The sequence below is a fragment of the Stegostoma tigrinum genome, chromosome 24 (assembly GCF_030684315.1).
Source record: "Stegostoma tigrinum isolate sSteTig4 chromosome 24, sSteTig4.hap1, whole genome shotgun sequence".
Taxonomy (NCBI): Eukaryota; Metazoa; Chordata; class Chondrichthyes; order Orectolobiformes; family Stegostomatidae; genus Stegostoma; species Stegostoma tigrinum.
In genome coordinates, this window is record NC_081377.1 from 15,269,298 (window position 1) to 15,286,551 (window position 17,254).

General features: G+C 40.4%; 1 protein-coding gene across 1 annotated transcript in view; it reads left to right on the plus strand.

Annotated features, from left to right (window-relative positions):
* csmd2 (CUB and Sushi multiple domains 2) overlaps positions 1-17,254 on the plus strand; it is a 1,700,996-nt gene that overhangs the window by 1,238,794 nt on the left and 444,948 nt on the right. The window contains exons 15-16 of the mRNA XM_048558072.2: positions 850-1,044; positions 7,164-7,302. Of these exons, the coding sequence (XP_048414029.2) occupies positions 850-1,044; positions 7,164-7,302 (334 nt within the window). The remainder of the gene's footprint in view (positions 1-849; positions 1,045-7,163; positions 7,303-17,254) is intronic.

The window sequence follows — 17,254 nt, forward strand, 5'->3', positions numbered from 1 at the left end:
CCAGCAATTTCTGTTCTGACTTCAGCTTTCCAGCATGCAAAGCACTTTGCTTTATTTCATCGTTTGACCAATTCTTTATGTGTGATGGGTCCATTTACATCTCAAGAGAATGTGGCAGGTTGAAAATTATAGTAACAATTACCTTTGTGTATGGAAGTCCATCATTTCAGTTTACCTGTGATTTTGAATATAATTGTTTTAGAATTAGGGTATTAAGAGTTCTGTTAAGTAGCTGAGATATTGCCTGTTATCTTAGTTTACTCGATGGGATGAAGGTGTATGATTTTTTTTGTTAACATTTTACTTATTGTATGCTGCATAAGAAGTTACAATTTATGGATAGAATTATGTGAATGATCTATTGAAAAGAATTGGGTTTGATATATTGAATTGCCGTGTCTATCTCTACACACAACCATATATGTTCTGCTCATTATTGTGGTCATGTTTACCCAGAATTGATTGTTTCCGAGTCTAGAGGTGCATGAGACAGAAAAAAAATTCTATTCTTCCCTGTGTGCAGCCACTGCACCCACTGCACTCTTGTAGACCGGCTGGACATCACCATTGAAAGCCCAGCATCAGTTCATCTTATGTCACTGCCTTCTTCCATGTTCCAGTATGACCCCATGGAAGTCAGGTTCCCCTGAATTATGGTTTGTTCAGCAAGTGATTCCCAGAAGATTTCAAGGAAAGGTCACACAATTTTTAAGTTTCCAAAACAAAATTCGATGCTTTCTTATCAACCTGTAGTCGCACTGTAGGTTTATTTTTGTTTTGAAACTCAAAATCATGTCCTGATGCAACCAGTACTGTATTAAATGTTGACCATTATTTGTATTTCCTTAGCATTCCGACACAATGAATGCCCTGATCCTGGGGTGCCAGTGAATGGGAGGCGTTTTGGAGAAAGTCTGCAGCTTGGAAGTACTGTATCCTTTCTGTGCGAGGAAGGATTTCTGAAAACGCATGGTTCAGAAACAATCTCTTGCATCCTGAAAGATGGAAATGTGGTCTGGAATAGTGCTGTACCAAGATGCGAAGGTAACTATTTTAAAGCTCGACTGTCAACTGCCTGGTGCAAGTTTACAGAGCTATGATATTCCTGGAGCCTACTTTGAGTTTGTGACTATTGTAAATGTCCAACTAGCACCTTTCCTGAATGACTGCAGTTGTAGCACCCCACTGGTAGTGGTACTACATTTAAGCTAGGAGGCCCAAGTTCAAGTCCACCTGCTCCAAACTTATGTAATAAAATCTTTGAACAGTTAGATTGGAAAACGTCTGTCATTAGGTGCTCACTTTATCTGAAAAAAACCCAAAAACCTAACAATAACAGTTTTTAATGAATAAGGCTGTACTCTTTTTTAAGTGTGAAATTGAGCCTTCTATCAGTTAATCAAAATCCCACTGAAATTTGAGACATGAAGCCAGAAAATTCACACGAGATTCAGATTTGTCATTGTTCACTATTACTCTTATAAGAAACCAAGATATCATCATTGTTGCACAAAATGAAGTTCACATGAATTGCTCTATAAATTCCTCAGAAAATAACCTTGCAGTGTGGGAACCATAATGTTGTCACTGTGTTCCTCCAAAGTCACAAGTGAATTGTATTTTTCTACCTACGGCATCAAACCTACTAGTTATTATAAATGATCTCCTTAATTGTAGAATTGAGCTCAACCTGATGCACCACTAATTATTTCTAACATATGTGTGAGAAAGAAACAATATGTATGTATACAATGAAACTCTACAGTGAAATATTTTTTACAACAGAAAATCCATCAGTGGACTAGGAGGAGCTGGCTAACGGGACATTACTAACTGAGCATTTGATGAAGTGGAGGATATTCTGATGTTTAAAACCACAATGGTGGTGCTCATGCTTTGACAAAAAGAGATTGCAAGATTGCAAGAGATCACAGAATAGTTTTCTGAACTGTGCTGAAAATTCATATTATTTAATCAGGTTGCTGAAACGTGATGTTATTTAATTAGGATTGTGAAGGCAACTTAAGAATGCATGCATATAATCTCCCACATATTCCACATGTTCCTGCCCTAGGTCAGCTACCTTCAGCTGCTTTATGATAAACTCAGAAGTGTGGATGTTCACTGATACCTGCACAGTGCACAACACCAATCATAATTCTTCATATAATAAAACAGTTCATGACTGCATGCAGCAAGGAAATGCTGATAAATGGTAAGTAACATTTATATCTCCCAAATGTCACACAAAGAGGACAGAGGTAAACAATTTTCCCTCGACGCTCAATTATACTACCATTGTCAAAACTACATCACCATATCCTGGAGTCACCATTGACCAGGAAATTCACTGACTAGTCACATGAATATAACGACTGAAAGAACAGATGAGAAGCAGAGCAATCTGTGGTAAGTTATTTGCACCCTGAATCGCCATAGCGTTTGCTTCATCCACAACAACAGGCTGGTGGCATACGCTCCAATTGCTTGAATAAGAGCAGTTTCTATAGTAAACATATTCAATTCAATATTAGTCAATGCACCCCATCCACCACCTTAACAATTTACCCTGTTTACTGTGAAGGAGAAAACAGAGTTAACATTTCAGGTCCGGTGACCCTTCCTCAGAACTTTCTGAGGAAGGGTCACTGGACCCAAAACATTAACTCTGTTTTCTCCTCCACAGATGGTGCCAGACCTGTTGAACTTTTCCAGCAACTTTGTTTTTGTGCCTGATTTACAACATCCACAGTTCTTTTGGTTGTTGCCCTGTTTACTACTGCTGCAATGTCACTGCAGTGTGTACAATGGACAAGATGCATTGTTGCAAGAAAGCAGTGGCCTAGTGGTATTGCTGCTGGACTAGCAGTAAACCCAGGTAATGTTCTGGGGAGAGATAATGGGAACTGCAGATGCTGGAGAATCCAAGATAACAAAGGGGCTGGATGAACACAGCAGGCATCATTTCAGGAGCACTTTTCGGGTCCTAGGTTCAAATGACAGAATTCATTTTTTTTTAAATTATGGAATTAAGAGACCTTGAATCCATTGTCAATTGTCAGAAAGACACATCTGGTTCACTCATGTCCTTTAGGGAAGGAGACTGTCATCCTTACCTACTCCAGACCCACAGCAATGTGGTTGACTTTTAGCTAGCCTTTGGGAAATTTGGAATAGGCAATAAAATCAGCCTAGCCAGCAAATCCGTCATCCTCTGAATAAATAAAAAAAAACAACTCAGTAAAGCATCTTTTTAGTCTGAAACCTCTGCTGCCCTGAAGGACACTGTTATTCTGCCAAATCCAAGTCATGCATTTTCCTGCAAACAGTGCCTCACTGGGTAGTGCAATGGAAACCAAGCTTCACAATTTGAATTATTGAGCAGTACAGCACAGAAACAGACCCGTTGGTCCAACTCATCCATGGCGACCAGATGTCCTAAATTAATCTAGTCCCATTTTCCAGTATTTGGCCCATAGTCCTCTGAATCTTTCCTATTCATACACCCATCCAGGTGCCTTTTAAATATTGTAATTGTACCAGCTTCCACCACTTCCTCTCATAGCTCATTCAGCACATGCACCACCTTCTGTATGAAAACATTGCCCCTTAGGTCCCTTTTAAATCTTTCCCTTCTCACCTTAAACCTACACCCTTTGGGTTTGGACTCTGCTACCCTGAGGAAAAGTCCTTGGCTATTCACCCTTTTCTATGCCCCATATGATTTTACAAAATTCTGTGACATCACCTATCAGCCTTTGACACTCTAGGGAAAATAGCCCCAGCCTATGCAACCTCTCCCGATAGCTCAAACCCTCCAAGTTTGGCAACATCCTTGTAAATTTTTTTCAAACCTTTTCAAGTTTCACGAAATCCTTTATATATCAGGGAGACCAGAACTGAGCGCAATATTCCAAAAGTAGCCTAACCAATGTCCTGCACAGCAGCAATATGACCTCCCAACTCCGATACTCAGTGCACTGGCTAATAAAGGCAAGCATACCAAATGCCTTTTTCACAATCCTGTCAACCAGCAATTTTACTTTCAAGGAATTCTTTCTAAGTACCCCAGAGTTCCCAGTTTACCCACTTTAGAACTTAAGTTAATGGAAAGCATGTATTTAAAAAGGATCCTAGCTGTGGACAAGTATGAACTTTTGGCACAGAACTCGTTAAATCTCTAAACTACTTATAGAAGTCCCCATCCAACTACACGTGTCTGTGCACAAATACATTCACACTCATGCACACACACACTTGCTCTCTCTGTCTCGCTCATTCACTCACTTACTGAAAAAAGTATACATGGGTGTTATAGGCAGAAGGAAAAATTGGGAATGGAGTTTAATGGCCTTTGTCCACAGGGTTTGCAGAGATGGTATTTTAATTGATCAAAACTTGTCTTCAGGTTCCTTCACTTGTTTACAGGAAGCACAAGTTGACACCTTACAAAGATCTCAGTTTATTAATTAAAAGTCACAGCTTACAGCAACTGATGACAATGAATAAATTGCCAACCTTCAGGCTTGAGGTGCCTTTTCCTGAAGAGCAAAAACAACTTCATCCCTTCTAGAGATCTGATAGCTTCTAACCTGAATATTTACACTGCCAAGCTGTTCAGCTAACTACAATCCAATTACACAGTTGTTGGCAGATTGGAGGTCTTTAATATTTATAACTGATCAGCATTTCACAGACCAACCAGCTATTTGTTGCAGCTAAAACTCCATTCATACAGAGCCCCTGGTTCCATCTTGTCTGTCAGTAAGTTTCTTCCACTGCTTGAACCAACAGCTGTGTAAACAACACTTATAATGACTACCAGGTCAATTGCTTCTAAAATTGCAATAATCCTTCAATAATCCTTGGATTTTAAACATGCTCTTTTTTTCCCATTTCAGTCCACAATCAAAAATATAGAAAAATTAAAAAGACACGATCTTTACAAAATATACTCGTGACTGGGACAAAATCTTAGAACTCCCTCCCGCCCAGCATTGTTTATGGCCACTGCCACTTCAGGGCAATTAGGCATAGTAATGAATACACAACTTGCCAGTGAAAACAATGCTCCATGAATGAATCTTCAAAAGGCAGAAAGAAACCTACAATCTTGAGACTGTTAGGTTGCTGCAAAATATCTGGAATGGATTTTATATCATTTAAATCATTGTACTGAATAATATTAAACAAATGAGCTACATGCATTTCTCAGCCATGTTCCTACTGTTCCTTTGAGTTAAATAACAGAAAATTAGAAATCAAATTTTCACTCCAGGTAGTAAGTGATACGAGATAATTTATCCATTCACAAACATTGTAAGACTAAGATAGTGGAAGTTTTGCCAATTCAAAGCTACTAAACATGGTCTCGATTGAATTCTGACCAAGAAATAATTGTAATTCATGGAAGAAATTACAGCACTGACGAGCACAAAAGCCATTCCTTATAAAATAACTCCAGTTCAATTCATGAAAAACTATGATATTAACATTGAAGAAAGTGGCCGACAGTTTGAAGGGTAGAGTATGTTTTCAGGAATCCTAAAAAAGAATGTCTATGAAACTCGTTGCACCTGCGAAATACAAACCTGGTCAGCGGGCACTGATTTGCTTCAGATGTTGAGGAAAATTTATGTATTCGACTGAGCCACCAGGACTCGGGCATTGGACAACTTGTCTCCTAGCCACACATTGTTGACTTAAATGTGTCAATGGCATTTATGCATGTCCACTGTTAGACCATCAGCATTTGACTGATAGTCTAATGGTAGATATAATCTAGACCTCAACAATGTTCCTTTGGAATGGTTTCACAGTATGATATGTCTTGCACTTTGATAGTTAAATGAGCTTCACGAACAAAGATGATTAAACAACACAATTGGACAACAAGAATGCGTAGTTATGATGCTCACGATTAGGCAATCGGTCTAAATCTGATTTCTTAAACCGCATGCTTTGAACATTATTTACTGGCAGCATATTGTACTGGTGGCAGACTATTGTGGCATAATGGTAGTGTCCCTTTCTCTGGGCTAGGAGCTGCAGTTTCAAAGTCCTAGCTGACCAGAGGTATGTTTAAGCAAGTTGATTATGAAATACTCATAAGTCTCATTGTGAGAATATGTGCACTGGAAGAGTTCTTATGGTGCAGTGGTAGTGCCCCTACATCTGAGCAGAGGCCTGGGTTCACGTCTCCAATGCTGTAGAGCAGTGTAATAACATTGCTGAGTATGTAGATAAGGAAAATATCTAGAATGAGTGACATTATTTAGATGAGGTATTTTCAAAAAATGTATTTAAACAAATACAAAAATGATTTGAATTTGGTCAAATACATGTACTGGTCTACTTACAAGTGAGAGATCAGGTTCAAACTGTCCGATATAATATTTATATTTTCTGAAGCTTGTGAATATCTGACTTGTATATTTTATATGAACAAATACAACTGCAAGTTATCATCTATTAATACATTTCCATTGAAGGCTATTTTTCTACATTATCAGCTGCTTCCCATTCATATCACACTAAAGTACTGCAGCCATTCTTAACAATTGCATGAATCAAATTGAAAGAATGTAAACTAACAGGTAATAATTACAGACTGAATCCTGCTGATACAAAGTTTTATCTTATACAGTGTTCCCTGATTGCTTTCCTGTGACACAGCAACCTAAAACATCATCTGCACGCTCCAACAAAAAATGAAAATGAAGAATACTTATATTCATCTGCATCGTCATTGATTTAGAGTACAGTATCTTAGAATTAATGCAGACAATGGCTTATTCCAGTTTCTCGATAACAAGGTGTAGAGCTGGATGAGCACAGCAGGCCAAGCAGCATCAGAGGAGCAGGAAAGCTGATATTTCAGGCTTAGTCCCTTCTTTTTTCTCTCTCTCTCTGGAGAAGGGTCTAGGCCCGAAACGTCAGCCTTCCTGCTCCTCGAATGCTGCTTGGCCTGCTGTGTTCTCCCAGTTCTATACCTTGTTCTCTCAGATTCTCCAGCATCTGCAGTTCCTGCTACTTCTGTACTCTAGATACAGCTTACTCTGTATTATCATTCAAGCTGCATTTGAAACATTAGTGAATTCCAACTGAGCCACTTCTGTGTGATATCCCAAGCTGAATGCCTCTCTCTGTTTGTTTCCCCACAGCACCTTGTGGAGGACACCTTACTGCTCCAACTGGCATGATATTATCTCCAGGCTGGCCAGGATTTTATAAGGATTCCCTAAGTTGCGTGTGGGTGATTGAGGCTCAACCAGGATATCCTATAAAAATAACCTTTGACAGGTATTTTCACACATTTTGCATATAACCATGTTTAAATGCAGTCAGTTTAAGGTAGGTTATGGTAGAATTGTGGATATGCTGCTACATGAAAATGGGTTAATAATCCAAAAAATGTGATTTCAACTCCATATTAAAATGTAGATTTTTAATTTAGTTTCAAAGATCTGTAAAGTAATTGGATGATACCAAGAAAATGTAGCCATGAAATTATAAGAATGTCATTAAGATTCAAACCGATCGCGGATGAAATTTAGGGGTAAAAGTTGTTGTATTTATATGCACTGTGAAATATGTGCAATGTACTCTTTACTGTTGTGGTCTAGCAAGACAACACAATGTATGTGGGCAATGAAGATTGAACAGTAAGTGCCAACTTTGCCAGCTGTGTCCATACCCTGAGAATCACCTTTGCGAAAATAAACTTCAAACGTTATTTGCATTGACACAGCATTTGTGGTCAGAATAATATCTGTAAAGCACTGTAACTGACCAGGATTTGCAGATTTGGGACAATTCACAGATCTGCAATCGAAACGAAAAAGGAAGTGAAATGGAAATTGTGATTTTTATTCTGATGTGGTTAGATCCTCACGGAATGGATTCTCTGTGGTTGTGGAAGGCTGAAGAGAAATCTTGTTGCGGTGCAATATATTGAGGTTTAGTAAAAGAAAATGCAATTAACCAAAGAAAAAGCCTAAAATCCTCTTTGTTTACATCCCTTGATGCCCCCTATACTTGCTGTGCCCCATTCATGCTGACTCATGTCACCATGTACCCTGTACCCATCCACCCTCAAACCAGCAATGGCCATTAACACTTCAATAGACCATATCCTGTCTCTATCAAGGTGAAGTGCACCTGTTCTGTGATTGTTACAAATGACACCTTAAGGTCAGTGCAAAGTTCCCAAGATTGTGTAAAAATACCTTCATACTCAAGCAGTTCCCAATTTCCTGATTTGCCATCAAGGGTGGATTTTGGACTGCCAGGGCTATCCACTGAAGATTTGTCTTAACAGAACCCCAGCTTAGATGTAGAGTTGGGAGATGCAGCAGCTGCCACATGATAAATTTATGACAATTGAACAGATAGGACTGCTGAAGATGTATTTATGGATGGGGGCCTTCAGTATGCCTCAGCAAAAGTCTTGTGTATCGAGATGGTGCACTGCATTTTGCATAATATGATGTACAAATGGGAGCAGCTTTAAGCAATAAGGACATTGTGGAGCACAAAGCCATTTCTGAAGACAAAGGTTTGCATCAGGCTGAGTTGATGGACTGTGATGAAGACATCAAAGCAATAGTGCAGTTGAGATATGCATAAGGGGAATTTGACAGTCACTAATTCAGACACTGAGGCATTCAAGACGACATTGGATGTTTATTTGGACAAAAATGGTACATAGGAATATAGAGAAAAGGCAGAAGACTTGCACAAAGTAATAGAACTAGTGTAGGTGTGATCTGCCAAATGGCCTCTTTCTGCATCCTAACTCCAGTGATCCTCTTCCTTGTGGACCTTCCTTACATGTCCTCGCAATCAAGTCTTTCCCCCTTTCATTGCACAGTTGTCCTTACACATGAGTGGACCTTTTCGGCTTCTGATAGGTGCTTCTACAAGGGTGAGCCCCCATTATCAGGTGGAGGCAGATAATTGGCATTTCTGCTACTTGGCTTCCAATGGCTGTGATGAGTCACTCTTTTGTTGTCCTATGCATTTTACGGCCAAGGGATAATGGAGCCCTGGAGGACTGCCTTTATTGGTTTTCTATCTCCGTGAGTGGAGTGGCATACTTGCTGTCCTCATCATTAGTGCCATTAAAAAGCCTCCAGCTATTTCAGGCAGTAGCACCTTTTTTGTTTTGATTAAGGCATACTTGTTCCACACTGGTCAGCTGGATAGTTGGAAAACTGTGGGATATCTGTATATGTGCCTATGCTTTACTGAACAGATTCTGACCCCTGTGTTTTATGAGCAAACTTTGGGTGTGGTTTTGGTTCCAAATGGATTACTCAAGCTGTTTAATTCCTAGTAAGGAGGGATGAATTGACTTTAGCTTCTTCATTCACCCATTCCCTAGACTGGTCACAACAAGTTTAATTCAAAAAGAATCCATTCCCTTGTGATTTCTTTCTCCCTGACACTTATGTTTTAAAAGAAGCCAAATAACCAGGCTTTCTGAATGAACAACAAGGAGAAAATTTAGTAATTACTATGTATGTGAATAAATATAAATGCAACACACATACACAGAGGTTAAAATGAGAGTTGAGTCCAAAAAGTATACATCAGTCCGTGAATTGCTCATTAAGAACAGACATGATAAGATGGTATTGCAGCCATTACTGCTTTGGACTGGTATCACTGACATTGTCAATTGATCAGACAATTTTTGAGATGCTTGGTTTTGTTGGCTGATAGAAGTAGCTTTGCCCTGATTCCAATTTTTAACAGGTTTGCAGCACAGACAGTGAAAGACAATCTTTACCTGCAACACAGATAACTAGGGAATAGCTCTTTGATTGTGACTGCCACAGCATGCAAATACTCACATCCAGGTTGGTATCCAGGAAAGTATTCAGTTCTGTTGGTCCACCCCAGTAGAGTTGAAATTGTCTTTATAATCCCTGTATTTGTGAATTCTTCGAAGAAATAAAATGTGAAATGTGTTTGCATTTTGGGACATAATCTGCAGATGGTGGCTTGCTGTTGAGCAGGGAATCATCAGCCCTTTGTTATCTTGTAGTAAAAAGAGATCATAGTACAGTCTGTTTAAACATTATTTGATACCTTTAGGTGTTATGTCGCATTGGACCCACATAGTGTTTGTTTACATGTGTATTTATCTTGACTCTGCGGTGGTCTCCTTGGTTGAAAAAAAACACATTTTGGAATTAAGGTCTAAAACTTTTTGTAGTACTTTGTATTGTGACCTGTTATTGTAATATTGGCCACTTGCTCGTGATCACCCACTGCCCTGAGATTATACACATTGGCAGAGGGTGTAAAGGAATGATGTGACATTGCTCCTTCTGAGGTTTTCTGCTGCTGAGATGTATGAAGGCCATCCTACAGTTTGACTGCTGGCTGTTCATGTAGATGGTCTACAAGAGACAGAACAGTAACAAGAGGGCAGTGTGCCTTCCAACATTTTCTTATGATGACGCATCACATTGGGCTCCATGTTAACAATACTGGTTACTCTCTCCGTGACTCCCTTGTTCGCTCCACACTGCCCTCCAACCCCACCACACCCGGCACCTTCCCCTGCAACCGCAGGAAATGCTACACTTGTCCCCACACCTCCTCCCTCACCCCCATCCCAGGCCCCAAGATGACATTCCACATTAAGCAGAGGTTCACCTGCACATCTGCCAATGTGGTATACTGCATCCACTGTACCCGGTGCGGCTTTCTCTACATTGGGGAAACCAAGCGGAGGCTTGGGGACCGCTTTGCAGAACACCTCCGCTCAGTTCGCAACAAACAACTGCACCTCCCAGTCGCAAACCATTTCCACTCCCCCTCCCATTCTCTTGATGACATGTCCATCATGGGCCTCCTGCACTGCCACAATGATGCCACCCGAAGGTTGCAGGAACAGCAACTCATATTCCGCCTGGGAACCCTGCAGCCATATGGTATCAATGTGGACTTCACCAGTTTCAAAATCTCCCCTTCCCCCACTGCATCCCTAAACCAGCCCAGTTCATCCCCTCCCCCCACTGCACTACACAACCAGCCCAGCTCTTCCCCCCCACCCACTGCATCCCAAAACCAGTCCAACCTGTCTCTGCCTCCCTAACCGGTTCTTCCTCTCACCCATCCCTTCCTCCCACCCCAAGCCGCACCCCCAGCTACCTACTAACCTCATCCCACCTCCTTGACCTGTCCGTCTTCCCTGGACTGACCTATCCCCTCCCTACCTCCCCACCCACACCTTCTCCACCTATCTTCTTTACTCTCCATCTTCGGTCCGCCTCCCCCTCTCTCCCTATTTATTCCAGTTCCCTCCCCCCATCCCCCTCTCTGATGAAGGGTCTAGGCCCGAAACGTCAGCTTTTGTGCTCCTGAGATGCTGCTTGGCCTGCTGTGTTCATCCAGCCTCACATTTTATTATCCTGGTTACATTACCGCTATGTTTTGCTCGCTGGAGAAGATCTATTGCCCCAACTGTTAGATCACTCATTCTCTGGGACCGCCACACACACCGCACCATCAGCGACTACCCATCCAACCTCTGTGGCACTTAGCTTTGTTTGGTGTGAACACTGCTATCTGTGAAATAACACATAGAAACATAGAAGACACTAACAGAAGGAGGCCACTTCCCCCAGTCCTATGAGCTTTAGTCATGCACAATAATCTCTTCTGCCTCCAGTTCTTCCTCTTCTTCATGAGTTCACTTTTCTTTTCTCCTGTAAACACATGAAACAATATCACAGGTACTAAATCATAGATATATGCCACACCTGTGTTCATAGCAGCCTGTTGTTATTACTGCCACAGGGCTATCTCTTACATTTTGCTTCTCAATACTGGCAATGCAGAGGTCACATTTTCCTGCCCTCCACAGAGACGCTCCCATGCTGTGGCACTCACTCTTGTTTCCTGATCATTGCTACTGATTGGGTACCACCCCTTCCGACAAATGTGGCATTTAAGGCTACCAACTCTTTCTGATGTTTTACAGTCTCCTTGCAAGAACATATCTAGTCATTGATTTAATTTTGACACTGCAGCCATATCTATGGGGCTATGCCACAGCTATTTGCATCCTCTGGTTTTTGCATCATGCTACTTTCATCTGACAAGCCAACATCCACTTCCAATCTTGACAGAAAAGTATTTTCCCTCTGAGCCCTTACTGCCAGGAGGAGCATTTCCACAGAGGCACCAGAAGATCCTGGAACATCCCTTGCACTACCTCCTGCCATTTCCTCATCTCTCCAGTTACAGTGACTTTCCGTCAGTTTCCTCCAGGACTTCTGGCTTTAGAACTTCTACTGTCTGCCTTTTAGCAATATTAAAAGCCTAGCCCAAACTGATACCTTTATCTGCACCATTGTTCATACCAAGTTATTCTTGGTTTGCTCTTCTGCCTGATGGCCGTCAATTTGAATAACCCCAACTGTATCGTTGGCGCTTTGCCACCTGATCTATGTCCTCATGTTAGAGATTTACCACTACTGCTCAAGTCTGGTTCACAGTTCTCTTATGGCTTTACCCACCTTTAACTCTTTCCTTTTTTCTGGTTATTTGGCAGGGGAAAAAAGAGGGAGGTAGTTTCTAGATAAGTGAAATTTTATTGAGTGTAAGCTGGAGCGTGGGCTTGAATTTACAGTCAGATCTGCCATGACTTTATTGATTGGTGTTGTAGGCTGAAGGTGCCAAGTGGCCTATTGCTGCTTCTGTATGTTCATATGAATCAGAGAGTTTGGGTTGATTCATTTTCCCTTTATTTGTAATGGAAACATTTCATTAGTAGTGCTGTACTCTTATTATAATTCATACAAGTAATTAAATAAGAAAAATTTGAAACATATTACCATGGCAACACTACCCTTTCAAAGCAAACATGTATTGGTATAAGCATCATTATTCACTTTGCATTATGTATGTGAAGACCTGAAAATTAATGCATGTAATTTTAAGTGGGTCTGACTGTTGCAAATACATTTCCAACTCCATGGGAAGAAAAGGGTCTTTTTCACCATTAAAAGCAGATTCTAAATAGCTGTAAAATAAAAGCTTCATCACTTCTAATATGAATCACAGACAAGTTATCACTTGAATTTTAACATTGTAGCAGCCAATTATCTCAACATTTTCTTGTTTAAAGCTGCTGCGATCTTTATGATCTCTAATTCCTACACAGTGGTACATCTTCACCAATGGATTCAACACCACTGTATTCTCAACAAGTTACATTAATCCAGACTCTTGCAAGTATTTACCTAAAATCTACAGCGTAAACTTTTTATATTGGTCAAGGGCGTCAATTGAAGCCTATTTTGTAAGTATTTCTGACGGAAGTGCCAATGCAAGTCACAAATGCCTGTTACACTCATCTACAAATATACAGTGCGGTGCTGGAATGTTAGCCATCAGGACTTTATTGATTGATTATCTGTCATGTCAGCCAGTAATGCTGCATTTTCTTTCCCTCCACAATCACACAAAATGCTTCCTGTGACAAGGAAAGAATACATTTCCTCAGTAACAGAAATATCCACTGTCAAATATAATGTGTTAAATTAGATTAAATTGGCAGCTATCGGATTTTATAAAATTACGCTTACATTTGTCCATTGATTTATATTTCGTGCATTCTAGTTATTTCACTTGCTTAAATTCAAAGTTCTTACAAATAGCTAAGCTTGAGATTTATGGTCCTACCCAGGATATATTTCTGTTAACTGAACACAGCTTGAGTCATCTGGATAATGTGTTACCTTTGAAAGCTACATCAGCAGCTTTTCATGAGCCAAACTATTTAAATACGTTTGTTAACCTCCAAAAATAGTTGTTTCTCATTTGTTTCTCAAATTTAATTGACGCAAGTCCAAGAAGACAAATTTCAAAGTTTTTTTGGGCAGAATTGCATGTATGTGGGGGCTTTGGAGGGACACAGAGAAAAGCATGAGATGCTTGGCAATTTGCAGTCACTTTTTTGTGTATTAAACTGAAGAAGCATTGTCATATTCATGTTAATTAGTGCACTTTAAAGTTGAACTCGAAATAAATCAGAAGGCTGTATCAGCTCTGTTTTATTGATAGAAAGTCTCTTGTCTTCTTCATCACTTTCACTGTCAGTTTCTCTTTGCTTCTTCTGAAATTTGTACTATAGGGGTTAACAATTATGATGCTACTTTGTAAAGCACATAATGTGGCGTCAGAAATTGTGTAGTTTGAATTTGACAGGAGTGTTTTGGACGTAGTTCCATAACAACGAGCCTTGTTTTAACAGCGCCCTCTTATCTCTATTACTATATATGTATATACCAGAATAAACGAGTTAAGTTTGGGTGATTCTCCATATGTTGTGTGGTGCTTTTGTCAATCCTGCAAAGATATCACATTTGGTGAACAAGCAGGATTATGGATGTCCCTAGCCCAACTAATGTTCGGTTGCACAAGTTTTCTGCAAGCCAGCTGAGAAATTGAGATAGTTTTTTATGCTGAGAAATAGTTTTTAAAATGCAGTTTTTGTGGAAATAATAAAGTGTGGAGCTGGATGAACGCAGCAGGCCAAGCAGCATCTTTTGTGCATGTGGATGGACTGACCTTTGAAGATGGCTGCATTAACAGTTCTTATTGGGTGACTGGAAAAGTGCAATCAAGAATGAGAGTCTTTTGGTTCACACATGCTAATATTAGGACGTGCTTGTAATATCCTGATAATCTGGCTGTGGAACAAGCAGGGAATGATAGGAAGAGGAAAGTATTTTTGACCAAAGCAGCCCCAGAAATGTATGAGACGCTCAAGTATTCAGTTGTCTCTGTTAAACTAAGAGACACATCACTGCCAGACATTGTGTGTTGTTGGTCTTATTGCGCCCTTGTTATCAATTACTGATAGCTCGAGGGAGGCTTAGTTTGCTGCCACCAATCTTCCTATCGATGCTGACGGGTTTTAAGGCCCTTTCTAACAGGGAGACTAACAGTTTCGAGAGAATTTTGAAGCCATGAGTGCAGTCCGAAAACCTTTTCCATGCCCATGTGACTGAGAAAGCGACCTTTTCAATAACTGGAAAGCATGGAGCCAACAATGTTAGGAGGAAAGTAGTCACTGTAAATGGTTATTGAATGGCAACAGGTTCTGGGGGGGGGGGGTGCAGTTGAGATCCATACAATAAGAAGATCATGGATGTCTGGTTAAAATTCACAGGCCATCACACTCCAAGTGTCTTGCTCAGATGGCATGAACAGAAAACTCCTTTAATTAACAAAATATATCTTGTTAAAATTCAGTTTGCTTTAAAACTGGACTCTTGTTGAATGTGAAATGATTGCTATCAAATAGAGAGTGGGCAAGTTGGCTCCTTCTAGAAATTTCGAGCAATTAGTTTGGGTGGCTCAGTGGTTGGCAAGACTGCCTCTCAGCGCCAGGGTCTATCTGTGTGGTGTTTGGATATGCGTGGGTTTCCAGTGGGTGCTCCAGTTTCCTCCACAGCCCAAAGATGTGCAGCTTAGGTGAACTGGCCATGTTAAATTTCCCATAGTGTCCAGGGATGTGTAGGTTAGGTGGTTTAACCATGGGAAATGTGGGATTATGGAGATATTATGGGGGCTGGCTTTGGGTGTGATGCTTTTTTGCAGGGTCAGTTCGGACTCAGTTGGTCAAATGGCTGCTTTCTGCACTGTAGGGAGTCTATGGATTCTACATTTGATCAAAACCGAACTTCTTGTTTGTAAGTTCACAGGATGTGAGTATTGCTGGCTGGGCCAGCATTTATTGTCCATCCCTAGTTGCTGTTGAGATGGTGTGGTGAGCTGCTTTGTTGACCATTTTCTGGTGGTCTGCAGACCATTTTCTGTAGCTAAGCGGCAATGCTGTTAGGAGAGGAGTTCCAGGATTTTGACCCAGTGATAATGAAGAAACAGTGATATATTTCCAAGTCAGGATCGGGGGTGGCTTCAAAGGGAGCTGCAGGTGGTGATGTACTCAGCTTACACAGATTGATCGATGGCACTTTCAACTGCATTGATGTGGAGGTGCTGGTGCTGGACTGCGGTGGGCAATGTCAAAAATCATATGACACCAGGTAATAGAATAACTGGTTTATTTGAAATCAAAAACATTCAGAGCACAGTCCCGTCATCAGGTGATGTGTTCCAGAAGCTTGTTGTTTCAAATAAACCTTTGGACTATAACCTGGTGTCATGTGATTTTTGACTTTCAACTGCAATCTACCTGTGCATAGCCAGAGTGCATGAAAAAAAATCAGAAAAATGTCTGTGTGGCAATGTTGTATGGCAATCTTCGAATGAAACTTTAAATACTGCTTCAAAGCAATATTCACTGAAAGATGAAATGATCACCAAATTTCTTTGGGTGTTTAATGAAAGTAGCCACCCATATTAAGGATATAAGGCCATATATAATCAGAGGGATGCCAGACCAGTTTTCTACAGGCTGGGTCTAGAGGCCTATGTTCCAAGGGAGAAACCAGAGCAAAAGCTTAAAAAACTGAAAATCTTTATGGCAAAGATTGAACTTATTGAATTTTTTGATGAAGTAAACAAACAAAACTAATGAGCACAGATTGGTGGATGTTGGTCTGTACCCATGGTGGTAGGACCAAAGGCAAACAATAGCATAGTGTTATGTGGGGATTATAAAGTAACTGAAAATTAGGGTTTAAAATATAATCCATCTGATAACTTTCCAAACATTGAAGATCTCTTTGCCCTTGTCAGAAGGTCTGTTTTTTTTTTCAAAATTAGACCTAATAAATGAATATCTGCAACTTGAATTAGATTATATATCAAATCCATGTTTGACGATTAAAGCTACTATTTCAGTTTCATGGACTGCCATTTGATGTTTCCTCAGCCGCCTGTTTGATTTTTCAAAATGTAATGAACCAAAGTTTGTGAGGAATCAGGAAGTAGGGTATTATTTGGATGACATACTTATTATGGCTCCAACAAGGCAGGGCCAAGATGACAACCTGAAGGATGTGTTCCAAAGTTTGCATGGAGTTTCAGCAAAGACTGTCAATTGTGAAATGTCTTAAAATGCTGCGGACTATTTGGGCCATAGGGTAGCCACCCTACCCCAGTGTCAGGTTTGAGCAATACGAAATGTACCACAGTCTCAGAATATTTCTGATTCCAGATTTATTTTGGGTCTGGTGCATTATTGCAACATATCTATACCAAATTTGGCAACCATGTTGCATCCATTGAATTAATGCCTGAGGAAAGGCCTCAGTTTTGTGAG